Source organism: Benincasa hispida, chromosome 4 (assembly GCF_009727055.1).
Source record: "Benincasa hispida cultivar B227 chromosome 4, ASM972705v1, whole genome shotgun sequence".
NCBI classification, from domain to species: Eukaryota; Viridiplantae; Streptophyta; class Magnoliopsida; order Cucurbitales; family Cucurbitaceae; genus Benincasa; species Benincasa hispida.
Genome location: NC_052352.1, coordinates 9,602,182 through 9,616,167, shown reverse-complemented (window position 1 = coordinate 9,616,167; position 13,986 = coordinate 9,602,182). Strand labels below are relative to the sequence as shown.

Below are 13,986 nucleotides of genomic sequence, written 5' to 3'. Positions count from 1 at the left end.
CAACTGCATGCGGTAATAAAAAACAACACCGCATGCGGGCAAACGATCAAAGATGTAAAGAACAGCACAATTGCGGAGGATTCAGACGCATGTACAGTTGTCAGTTGTGCATTTCTGACGGGATTGGTTGCGTAACAGAAGAAATATTCATTGTACCGTTTCAGAAACTGCCTTAACAATAAAGTGGGGACCACAATGCAAAGAGTCAAAACTTCGCCTATAAATAGCTTATGCAATTCCATTGAAGAAATATACTCGATACGGGAGACTTGATACTTGTATATTCTGGAATACACAGAAACGTGTATATACTGATCTGAGAGAGATATTGGTCTGAAGCGATTTCCAGAGAAGATCCGGGAAGAATCCAAGAGATAAGGCCGAGAGCTGAGACTCCGGGCAAAGAATCCTTTCAATCCCCGCTGTTGAAGCTCTGTACGAAGGTCACTTCTACCAGAAGAGTAAGCCTGAGAGGGAAGCTCTCCTCTTCATCCATTCGACACGCCGGCAAGCAAAACCTCCGTCCAGATCTGTGTCAAGACGTTGACACTCTTCTGTATCTGTTTCTATCTCTTTTTCATCACTTGTACTCACCTTCTTTACTCTATCATTCACACCATGTATCAGACGCTTAATCTTAGTATTAATTGTTATGATCATTTCCATTATCATCTCTCTGTCTATTTCCGTTCATCCATGATTCACTTTCTCTATGATGTTTTCTTAATTCCCTGCGTAATTAGTAAGAATTAAGCAAGTAAATTAATCTTTGTTAAAGAAATAATTGTGTTTAGCTAAAGCATGCTAGATGGCATCTTCACCTGTGAGAGCAGACGTAAAGATGTTATTTCGCCTCTCGAGAGAAGGTTGGAAGAATGCGTTAACTAAAGCGAGAAGTACTTCCAGAGATGGAAGCAACCTTGCATTCATCACGTTCACCTCTGTTTCACCATAGAGATATGGGAACCGACCGATCACCGAGAGGTGTACGCCAAGGGAAAGCAGAACCTTAGTTATATCTTTAACGCAGTTAACAAACTTGAGATGTTTTTACTATTTATTCTTTCTATTTTTGATTCACCCATAAAAACTTGTCATCGCATACCATGATCCTTTATATAACTTCACAATCAGTCTCGACCTCAGTATCATGTATCTTGTATCTTGTATCATGTTAGCTTAGGATTTTATTTTCAACACAATTTTATTTTATCAACGCAATTTATGTTTATTGCAATTTAAATTCATGTACAAACCAAATCTTTTATTAATTGTAAAACCGGTCGCATGTATCACAAAAGCAAGATATTAACGAAAACAATCCCTGTGTTCGACCTTGGATTATTCTGAGAAACTTGTGTTGGAATTATACTTGGTTTTTGCACAAGAAAACATGTGACATGCATTACTCTATCGCATACTACAAGCATATAGTTAACAACGCATATTTAAAAGTAGTATCGCATAAAGTGTGCATAAACAATAAGACAAATTTTATGTTAACAAGTGTATCATTCATCATTTAGGCATACTTGGGAGAGTAGTTTAAAACACAAATCTAAGACTCGGGAGAGCGGATTGGAATGCATAGGCAAGAATGGGGAACTTAGGGATAAGCTCCATTTGCTTCACACAGCATATGCACCCTACAGAACGAATTTACATGCTCATGCTCACGATAAAGGGTTATGCGGCAACCATGCTCATGCGGCGGGAGCTAGTGAGCTGGTTATGGAGGTCTAGGCAGGCATAGGCTTCTCGGCAATATCGCAGATACACCGCATACGTCCTAGAGTTAGGTTCACGTGTGTGTAGCATGATTGCATGATTTGCGTTGACTAAGGTTGCCCTTGCAGTCACTCTTAAGGGTTGCAATGAAATCATCTCCGCATTTTATCTATTTTCCCATACATTTATTTCAAGTCAAGTATTGTCGTATCTCTACCTCTCATGCATATTCTCATTGCGTTGTCTGTTAGATAAGAGTAGGAGTAGGGTTAAACTTATCAACCTCTCTTCCATTCTTTTATTTAAACTGCCGTATGCACATAATCGCATACATATAGCTACAAGTCCCTGTGTTCGACCTCGGATTACCCGAGAAACTTGCGTTCGCATTATACTTGGAATGAGCGCAAGAAAACTTGTGACAAGACGTATGGTCATCACATACATTTATTAACGCATATTCATTCCAACACATAACCATCGATGCATGACTATCAATGCATATCTTATGAGCATGTATCGCATACCGCGTCCACGGGATATTAGTTGTCGAGTAAAATTAACTTCTTATTTCCCATCACCAGCAGCCACTAATAACGGGCAGAAATACACGTTATTACAACGCAAAGACATAAAACAATGAGGGAATGCGACGATAAAAACATGAAAAATTGTGTCTAAAAGCATTAAGTTAAAATGATTGCGATCGTATGCGCCCATCGCAGTAAAGTAGCTAATTTACTTCTTTTGTGTAGGAAAATGTGTTGGCGCAAAACAAGTTGGGATGCAAGAAATTCAGTGCCCGAGCGCATTAGAACATTGCGACCTCAAAGCTATGCGATCGTATGCGCTCGCGAAGATCTACTCAAGAAGGTGGCCGCATAAAGACGACATATCAAGGTGAAAGCTTAATAAATCATTATGGGACAGAAAGCTGATGATGGTCAAATCCGAATTTAGTTGACAAGCCATTAACAACACACTATAGCAAGTATATCCAACTTTTCGGTGACCATTAATTGACGCATCAAACAGAGATTTAATGACTTCCCATTATTGCAATCATTTGAGAGAAAATCTCTTCACCCAGAAACTCTATAAATACCGAAGGCCAACTTCATTAAGGGAATTCAGAATTTTGGAGTTCCCATCCGCCATATACATAGAAGATATATCATAGACATCCGTAATCTGTAATTCATATAATTAGAAGGCGGAGGCGAGCGAAGAGAGAAGAGGCCGGAAGATCGTTTTTGGTTAGTTCGAGAGACTATCGGGAAGCGTTGAGAACGGAGAGAGGGCCGACTCTTGCAAAAACAAGAACATTCTTTTAGGCAGAGTAAATTAAAACACAGTGTAAAAGCCTCGAGAAGCAAGACATTTCTACCAGGCTCTCTATCTCTACTTCCATTTTCATTCTATATTCTGATTTTATTTATAAAATGGAATTTGCATCTCTACATCTGTTCAATCTCTTCACAATGCGCATGAGTAACTAAACTTCTGGGTTGAGAAGCACTTAACTAGCATGACCTAAGATCTTCCTTTTATGCGATCATCTTGTCTTATGTATGTGTCCATCACCCTTAGAGATACTTAAGAGAGTAGTCTAAAGAAATAACCTAAACTTGAGAAAGTTAGGTTAGAATCTAGACTTGAGAAAGTCAGATTAGAACCGCATAAACAAGAGATAGAAACTTAGAGATAAGTTTTGTTTGCTATCATGCATCACATGCACCCTAAAAATAGGATATGATAGTATGCGGTCGCCTTGTGTGTGTGTGTGTCATTCATCCTCGCATAGACAATAATAGAGACTTAGACATGAGTCCTATAGACATTATCGTATATATAGCATGCGTCCTAAAATAAGGAACTATAGCATTGCATTGAGAGATGACATGCTATTATATGTGTGTAGCATGATCGCATAATTTGAACGCAATCTTAGGAAGTGTTAGCTAATTCCCTTCTCAACCCGTTCCCTACATACTCATTGTAACTTTCACTATTATTAACTCTTTTCTCAATTCCGCCACATAGGATTTATACTTTAAACAAACATACTAACCTACTTATTGTTTTGTTTTTGTCACCGCAAAGGAATCGAAATTTACCAACATATAATATCTCAATAGTCCTTGTGTTCGACCCTAGGCTTACCAGGCAACCTAGTAGGATTTATACTTGGATTTTACTAGGAAAACTTGCATGTGCAATGCATACACCATTATGTCATCATATTCACGACGCATCAGCCACCTGTGCAGAAAGTGTGGCTATTGTGTTTGAATTAACATTATTCACATTCTGAAAGCGCTTCCTATTTTCTATTATGGCATTGTAAGTATCATCCACCCTTTCCATGTTGTGTTTGGCGATGTGATCTAATATTTTCTTGTCTTCATTGTAAGACTTATCCATTATGCCACCAGCTACAGCTGTGATGCCATTTGAGAAGCTTGGTTTGGCCCCCCATAAAAAGTTTCCATTTGAACAGTTAGAGGTAGTTCGTGGTTAAGACAAATCTTGACTGATACCTTAAAGCTTCCCATGCGACACTCAACGTTTCAAATTCTCCTTGTTCGAAATCATGATTTCTCTACTCCTCCTTGTGTTAGTGGTTGGAAGGAAGTACTTCTACATGAACTTTCTAATTTCTCTCATGTTGTTATCTTGTCAGGTCTCATCAACGGAGAGAATAGGGGAATAAAGAGAGTCTGATGGCTTCTAGAGTGATTCCAGGAATCAAAAACGAGTTGCACATTTCTAGAAAGCATTTCATGTGGGCATGTGGATCTTCACCACGAGCACTTCCAAACTGACCTACAGTTTAAACCATCTAGAGCATTACGGACTTCATTTCAAATCTCGTTCCATCTTGTGTTGGGTATATGATCCCTGGTGAGAAGTCATACAACACACGTGACGCATAATCTCGCATTGGACGCGTACCGTTATTCGCCATTAGGATTGGATTGGGTGCAGCATTGGCTAATTGTTGAGCTAAGTTTTGGTTTAGTTGATCATCCACCATTTGTTGTTATCTTTGTTGTTGCTGTCTTATTTGTTGTCTTAACCTTCGATGACGATTCGATCAGTTTCTTCGTCTAACGATCGTTTCAACTTCGGGGTCATATAAGAGCTCAGGAGTGTTTTCCCTACTCATAAAACGTTTACAAGCTTAGGCTTAGTTTGTAATACTCCCTCAACTGCAAGTTTTTCTACAAAATATACAAGCAAAAATTCTGGTTAGCCTTGTTGCTAAATCCCCGGCAATGGCACCAAAAACTTGTTCGTGGTTTCGTGATGTGCACTAGGAGTGTATTATAAGTGGAAATGGAAGATAAAATTGTTGTAAATTAAGATGAATGGTAAATGACTTCTCTAGGTGAGAAGAATGGGTGATGCGTTACACTCTCTCATTTATGCGTACAAGCTTTACCTAAACTAGATCCAAGTATAAATCTAATTCGGGTTCCTGGTAAGTTCAGGGTCGAACATAGGGATTTAGGTTAGACTAACGCAAGCCTTACGTTGCACTAATGTAGAAAGGTTCTAAATAAATGCTGGAAAAGTTATCTACACTATTTTAACCGTATGCGTACAAGAAGAAACAAGAGTTCAAGTGAAATATAAGGTTCAATGAAGGAATGATGCTAAGTGATAAATGAATTTGTTGATCCAAGTAAGATGGACAAGAAAGAGTGTGGGTAAGAATGAAGATGAAGGATGCGTGTTTACAATCAATGTATGTCAATGCATTGGGTTTCTGTCTATCTAATCATTCGACATTTCTCAATGCAAATGCCACATGTTCCTATCTCTAGAGTTCACGCGTTGGATACAGAAAACATTGAAGCACAAGTGTCTTTATCTCTAAAGCTACTGTTCGTTTTGACTTGATGCGTTTTTAGCTATTCTATTCTCTCGAATGGTTTAGTTGAGATAACTTCAACCAAATGATCAAAATGATTAAAGCTTTTAGAATTTTAGCATGCACAAAGTCACAAACGCATTTAATGTGATAAATTGTACGCAGAGGGAAATGTGAATGGATCAAATTCACGATTTTATAAAGATTGAAATTGTCTTTACAACAACACACTTAATCGCATGGAACGATGAATGGACATAAAGTAAAAAGAAAAGAGTCAAGCCAAAGAGTTCAATTTCTTGTCCTTTTTTGCTTGATCTTAATGTGTGTACAACCAACTTGTTAAAGAAATGAAGAAAAGTTCTCTTTCAAGCTTGGTTCTCTTCAATTCTCCTTTATCAATAATGGTGATGGTTTTTTTTCCTCTTGTGATCTTCTTGCAGCAGCATAACTATTATGTCTAAGCTCTAAGTTACATTTTATGTTATGCTGCTTTTTCTGGTTGCAAGTTTTCCATTTACAGGTGTTTTCCCTCAACAACTTGTGATATGACAGCATTAATTTCCATGCCCTAGTCAGCTGCTTGCCATTTCAGTTGCTTTTTAGACGCCGACATTCAGATACCCATACTTGCAAGTGGTGATTTGACAAGAACAACTCGAACCAATGTATCTGCTATGCGTTAGAATCCTTCAAACGCATGCCTTTGCATTAGTAGAGCCTACAACACTTATGAGATTTATTGAAATCCTACGATGGGATGCGTTAGTCACACAGTTTTATCAAAAAGAATGTTTTTGTAAAGGTTAGTAATGTTTGAAGGACCAATGTATCTACTATGCGTTAGAATCCTTCAAACGCATGCCTTTGTATTAGTAGAGCCTACAACACTTATGAGATTTATTGAAATCCTGCGATGGGTGTGACACAGTTTTATCAAAAAGAATGTTTTTGTAAGGGTTAGTAATGTTTGAAGGATTCCATGCGTTTTCCTTTAAGATATATGAGATTTTATCATTAAGAATCATGATTGTTCCAACTTTCGAGAGACAATAACTTGTATTTCTACAAATTATCAATGTCCTTACATACTTGTTTAAATTACATAAGATAACATAGGATCTTAGTTTATTGGATTGAGTATATGTTTATAAAATAACACATATTTTATAACAACAATATGTTTATAAAAAATTTACAAACTATAAGATTACAAGGAGATTTAGGACACCAATCCTAACAGAATGGTCTATATCTAGAGCATGTTTAATCTAGATGCTTGGTTTTGACACATTTACTCATGATTAAATACGTTGTTTTTAATGTGTTTGATAGAATGTCTAGTCATGATCTCCAAGAGGCAATAGTAATTGTGTATTGAATGGTTGACTAACCTAGGACGCACTAATTACTAGATTTGGAGAAGTAGAAGCATGTAGATAGATTAACAATTAATCGATGCAATTGAATCCTTGAACTTAATGCGCGCATTTTCTCTTCAATATGACCGCTAAGGAACCCAACAGAGGTATAAACATGTAGATAGATTAGGGTTAGCATTATCCTAACTTAATCATTGATTAGGACACTTTCTTGACTAGGTTATGCTAGTTGTCCGCCTTTGTAGAGACTAATTTAATATAGATTATGTAAGTAGTTGCATGCTTAATCCGATTGTGAATTAAATTTGTAGAATTAAATGATAAGAATTGCAATGAACATCTAACTTGGATTAGAAGCACGATTGTTCTAAACTTACTTACAACTATCCATTATCTTCTTATTTTTAGTATGTTTCTTGTTTTAATCAAAAACCCTGTTTTATAGCTTCCATAGTTAAGCTTCGTTAAAGAAAAGATTAAATAACATTTCCCTGTGGGTCGACCTCTTACTTCCACTTTAACCACGAGTTAGCTAGGTTGTTGTTCGAGCTTTATAAATATTGTTTGTTTCGGGTTACGTAGAACTAATGAAACCTACTTAGCGTCTGGACAACTACTATTCATTGTTATACATTCTAATGTTCTTTGCAACCGGATAAAAATGTCAGCCATCTCTAATTTTTATTGAATTCACGAACGTCTTCTATTATCATTGGCTCTAATGAATGAAGAAGCCATTGAATGAAAAATTTATAGTTTGTTTCATTTGTGTAGTTGCTAATGTCATCTTTTTACATATTAGGGAAGGGTTTTCCAACCAGACATATTTTAGGCAAAAGAAAAATGATATTGGGATTGCTAGAAAGTATTCCAACAATGCTGAAATGTGAAGTAGCTATGATAATTTTCTTTCTCGTACTCATTGTCTTATTTTCTATCTTTTTTTTCTCTTAATTTGTCTATTTCCCCACTTAATCTTTTTGCATGGTAGGTTCCTAAAGGTATAAAAATGAATGAGTAGGTAAGAGACATGTTACGTTTGCATGTATCTCTGCATTTATAATTTCCATTATGACATACATTTATTCGTTTATAATTTTCATTTATGACATCCCATCATGGCAATATCTTCATCTATGAATTATAAGTTCAAAATTATCTGTTAGAATCATCTAAGCCTACTACTTCAAACTGTATTCTTATTATCTCATATGCCCAAATGCCTTTTTTTTTTTTTTTTTTTGAGATTTGAATGCTAATTTACTTTGAAATTTATAAGCCATTTCTTTTGAATCATGATTTCTGTTTACATTAATTTTCTTCTCCTTGCACTTGTAGGTATGTATACGGAAAATGAGAAACAAGGTTGAAAGAACAATTTGGGAATACTTATTTGGCATATAATAGGTATGTCGAGATCTTATTTAAAAAATCTTCGAGAATCCTTGTGGTGATGATTTGTAATATTCTTTCTTGAAATTAACGATAGTGAACAATATAGGACCAATATAATTAATATAGGGAGACCCCTTCTTGTCAAACTTGACCATATTATATCAACGTTCAACAAAAATAATTATTAAAAAGTTTACAAAGGAACACATGTACCAATATCATAGATCCAAGGCACTATTAGAAGAATTAATATTTTGTTATCTTTAGTTTTTTTTTTATTATTATTTTTTCTTAAAATATACCAAATACATAAAAGAAATCATGTTATAATTTTCAAGTTTTATTTCATAAATTTATACACATTAAAAACACTCAATATTATTTTTAATTTTAATATTATTATTAGTTTAGTTTAAATCGGGATGGATGAAACTTGAATATGTTATGTTGAAAGAAGCGAGTAAAACATGTGGAATAGATATATTTAATTCTACTCACATTTAAGCTATACTATTTTACAACATTTTTTTAAATTATTGATTATTTAAATGAGGAACTACAAAAAAAAAATAATAATAAAATGAGGTGTATATTTATTAAATTGAGATTCAATAAAGAAGGGATTTAAAGAAAGAGAGAGGTGAATGATGTTTTATTCGGATAGATAAGCAATTTAATAGAGATTAGAAAATGATAAATTATATAACTAGAGTAAATGACCATAGTGGGAGAGGTAGGTATCAGCCAACCATTTACCCAAAGTAATTTGCGTTGTAGTATTAAAATGACCATGATCTTGGTTAAAACCTTCATGTGTGTCAACGTTTATAGGTAATTTCAAGGCATCGATGGTCACTATATCTGGTAGTTCTTTACTGACTGCATCTTGTGCTGCTCTCACTGCCGGCAAATCATGAGTATCATGCTTCATCATAAAGTCATAGAGGGCTATTTTAACAAGAATGATGGGTAAAAATCTAGGCTTTATATCATTGCGGATGTCGGTGAAGAAATTCTTTAGGTTGTCTTTGTATCTATTGGCAGTGTCACTCATAGCTGCATCACTCTCCCCTTGAAACCAGAAAAGAGCACGCACAACCCCACCTTCTTTATCAGATGCTTTGATTCGTTCAATGAAATTTTTGTAAAATGTTGCATCAGGATTGCTAGGATTTTTAATCCATTGTTCAATTATGGTGCCACCTCTAGCACAAGGAACTAAACCCACTGTGCCTGCTCTTGGCCCTACTTTTGTTAACAACTGGTGAGCAAATGGCATTCCTGGACCAATCCCAACCGTTTTGTTGATGTCGATTCCCTCATGTAGAGGCTCTCGTGCAATCTCCCATTGGAGTGCAGGGTTTAATCGTAGGATCGATGGGTCTGATTGACATTCTGGTGGAATTAACCCATCCCACTCAAGCTCTCTCACTTGATTATTCTCAACCCCACCTCGCCCAGCCATATTGCTCTGACCAGCTAGGATGAATATGTTGTTAGGAGAAGCAGCTCTTGAAAGAGAAGAACCGAATAGCATTGTACATAGCAAGATTGATAACTTTAATAAAGCCATTTTGATCTTTTGTATCTGTGCAAGTAGACACAGAAGAAAAGTGTAAAGTAGGTGTACACTTCACTAAAAAAGGTTGTAACTTTTCTTCTGTGTCTATTTGCACAGACACAACTACTTTCCTATTGAAATTTTGCCCCTTCTTCCTTTTGTTTTGTTGGCTGATCCTTACCTCTGCCTTTCTATGTTAATGGCCCTCAACTTTTATACTCAAATTTAATTCTAAATTTAGTAAATTTAGTTTTGAAAGTTCATTTCTATTGGTGAATATTTGTGGATTGTGAGGGTTTGTCGCCTTTAATTATTTTTTACCACCACAAAATAAATTTGTTAACTGTCTATTTGTGAAGGTATATATAAAGAAAACTTCAGCGATTTCGTTTTTGTTTCCATTTTATTACATATTGTTTTAATCTTCTATTCCATTCTCTTAAATAGAAGACATTTCTTTCTAAGATAAAAATATAAAAATTTAGTTCATGAAGTATATAATTTTTTACTGATTTCCCAACAATATGCACATGTTTGTTCTACTAAATTGGATTTACTCTTTTCTTTTTTTTAAAAAAAAATTATTAAACATAGGCAATTGAATTTGTGACTACATTTTAGTCTATATAATTTTAAAATTGTAACAACATAATATCCCTAAATTTTAATAAGTAACGATTCATTCCCACTCGTCAAAAATATTATTTAATAATATTTCCTTCACATGATAATTTAATTGTCGATCAAAATTTATTTATAAATTATATAAAGATTAAATCATTACGTAATAATGATTGAGACATAATTTTGATGAGATCCATCATAGTGAAGACTATGCATTATTACAAATTTAAAATTATAGAAAATAAATTATTACATATTCAAGTTCAATGACTAAATTATTATATAGGAGCTCAATTGTTTCAAGTTGGATAGTACAAGGATAACATCATTATAAACTAAAATTTATAGACTAAATAATTATTTGTATGAAAGCTAACTTGGGGCAAGCTACTAAATGTCGTACTTTAGTATGCTAACAAACTTACTAAAACGTAACCATGTGTACTGTAAAAGAAGAAAGAAAAAGTTAAATAATTGAAATCTTCAATCATTTATAAATTTGGGCAAGTTGTTGTTTCATCCGGATAAAAGCAAAAGTGTATAAGTACAAAACAACATAAATTGTTATTAAGATTTAGGAAAGTGTTCTTTGTATAGGTGGCAAAGCTAGGATATTAGATAAGGGGCTCAACTTCAACTAAACATAATTTTAGGTATACTAATATAATATCGTCAAACTAACATATGGAGATAGGTAGATCAAAAATTAAATATTAGGGGCAAAAATTTTAGCTTACTAACATCTAAATTTGTGTCATATATAGTTCTTGAACTTTAAAAAATTGAAATTGTGAGGTTCAATTAGAAACAATTTTTTGTATCTAATAACTATTACTTTTTAAGCATTTCAAATATTTTATGAGATTTTTATATACTAAATTTAATTTTATAAATCTATTAAATATTTTTAAGGGACTTATTAAAATTAAAATTAAAAATTCAAATACTTACTAATCATAATTTTAAACACTAAAAATTAAATTTGGACTGACTTTAATGTGATTTAAAAATAATGGTAAAGTAAATAAAAAAGATAAAAAAATTATATGTAAAACTGGTGTTATAATTTGTCTTAATTTTCAAAAATTAAAAATAAATAATCACCAAATGAGTCCAAAATTTAAAAAATATTTGTATATAAACATGAACATATATGTAGAAATATATATATATAAGAAACTTTAAGTGACAAAAATTGGCTAAAATTAAAAAGGGAAATAAACCTGCCTCAAATAAGAATCAAACTTTGGTGGCGAGATTACCCTTAGTATATTTATTCTATCAATTTTGACTTTCAGTTTCATCAATTAAAATGTTTAATTGCTCATCAATTTTGAAACATCTTACTATAATTTTTAAATTTGAGTTTTGATACCAAAATGAGAATAAAGATTGTTAAGAGATTTCATATATTTTGCGATAATAAAAACAACCTCATGTATGGTTTTAAAAAAAGAAAACAATGTCATGCATAGAAAGGCTAACAAACTATATTTAAAAGAGTTTTATAAGAGAAAATTCAAGAGTTGTTATAATATATTTGATTAACAAATTAAAACATTCACTAGCTTGAAGCCCTAATAGTACACTATCACTTTTTATATCGCAACACTTCTTTTGAAATTTAGTTATAATACATATTTACTCATCTAAAGTCTATGTTGAAAGGCCACAAACACATTATTAATTGGATATTTATGTATGGTTATTTATGGATCAGACTTGCACATTTTCAGAGAGGAATGTTCATAAATGAATCAAATAGTAACTGAGTTTAATTTAGGGATCATGAAATTTGGAAGAGCTAAAGTACTTGAGATATATATATGAAAGTTAAATGAAGACATTAAAAGAAAACAATCAATTAATTTGAGATTTAAAGAAAGAGATTAGATGGAATGGTGATTTTATTGAGATAGATACAAAAGTTAATAGAGATTAGAAATGATAAATAATATAATTAGAGTAAATGACTATAGTGGGAGAGGTAGGTATCAGCCAATCATTTACCCAAAATAATTTTCGTGGTGGTATTAAAATGACCATGATCTTTATTAAAACCTTTAGTTGTTAGGGTTTATGGCCTAAATCTCGTGGGTCTTGTAGTTTATAATTGTAATGTACAAATAATTTATTTATTTAATAAAATGTTAGATGTTTTATTCGACATTTAGTAGCATTAACCCACAAACCAATAAACTAGTATCTAAGGTTATCTTCTGTAGCTTAAATATGTATGTAGAGACATACAAGTGAATCGTGTTTAGGGTCTATAGTAGATGGATAAGGTTGGGTTCCTTATCTTGGTGACACTACGAATATGGTTCGTTTTATAGATGTTACAATCGTTGTAAAGTACTACAAATGATATGATCCTAATCATTCATGTAGAGACATGTGAGTGGGGGTGTTTTACATAAAGGAGTTTGTATAAGACTGGATCACGAAATGACTAGTCTCATTATATAATACCTATTAGAATTTACATTTCACTAGGATGACCATAGGTTACATGACTTGAATCTTGAGTGAGTCGTGAACTCCTATCTATGAACGTGGTCCTTTGATTTGTATGGGTGAGAGGAGCTGAGAACACAAATACACAAGATGAAATTCACTCATTCTCTAACGTTTGGGTAAGTAGATAAATTCTGAGGCTTGAAGAATGTGGCGCCACAGCCTCTCTTAGCCCAAGAGAGGTTTGGTCATAGTTGGACAATGACTTATTGTTCATTAGAAGAATCAGTGGTACTTAAGGAGTTAGATGCAACTATAGGGGCAAAATGGTAATTTTGACCTAGTTGTACTTACGAGCAATTTGTGAAGGGTCATTGCACTGTTGACTGGTTATATCTAATGGACATTAAAATATATCTGTAGTGCGAAGAGTGCGGTAGTTAGTGTCAAAATCGTAGGGCATGTTTTGTTTGAGCAAAGTGCTAAGAGGTTGCGCAATTTGAGAAAATTCTCTAATGAATCTCCTATAAAAGCTAGCATGCCCTAAGAAGCTTTTGAATGCTTTGACATTTGTAGACGCTAGAAGTTTTGCAATCACATCTACCTTGGCGTTTTCAACCTCCAAACCTGCCTTAGAAACTTTGTGACCAAGAACTATTCCTTCGGTCACATGAAGTGACATTTCTCCCAATTGAACACTAAATAGGTCTCCTTGCATCGGGTGAGGACAACTTCCAAATTATTAAGGCAAACAAAATAAGAATCCCCAAAAATAGAGAAATCATCCATAAAAACATCAATAGATTGTTTAAGAAAATTAGAGAAAATATCCATCATGCACCTCTTGGATGTCCCCAGCGTATTGCATAGCCCAAAGGGCATATGTCGAAATGCAAATGTTCGAAAGGGGAAAATAGTAGTTTTTTTATCTTGATCTTTTGGAACGATTACAATTTGATTGT

At 33.8% G+C, this 13,986-nt stretch overlaps 1 protein-coding gene across 1 annotated transcript; it reads right to left on the bottom strand.

Moving 5' to 3' along the window:
* Positions 1-8,972: 8,972 nt before the first annotated feature.
* Positions 8,973-10,106, bottom strand: LOC120076636 (probable carbohydrate esterase At4g34215). Its single transcript, XM_039030514.1, has one exon. The coding sequence runs from the start codon at positions 9,953-9,955 to the stop codon at positions 9,089-9,091; it is 867 nt and encodes a 288-aa protein (XP_038886442.1). The 5' UTR covers positions 9,956-10,106; the 3' UTR covers positions 8,973-9,088.
* Positions 10,107-13,986: the final 3,880 nt, after the last annotated feature.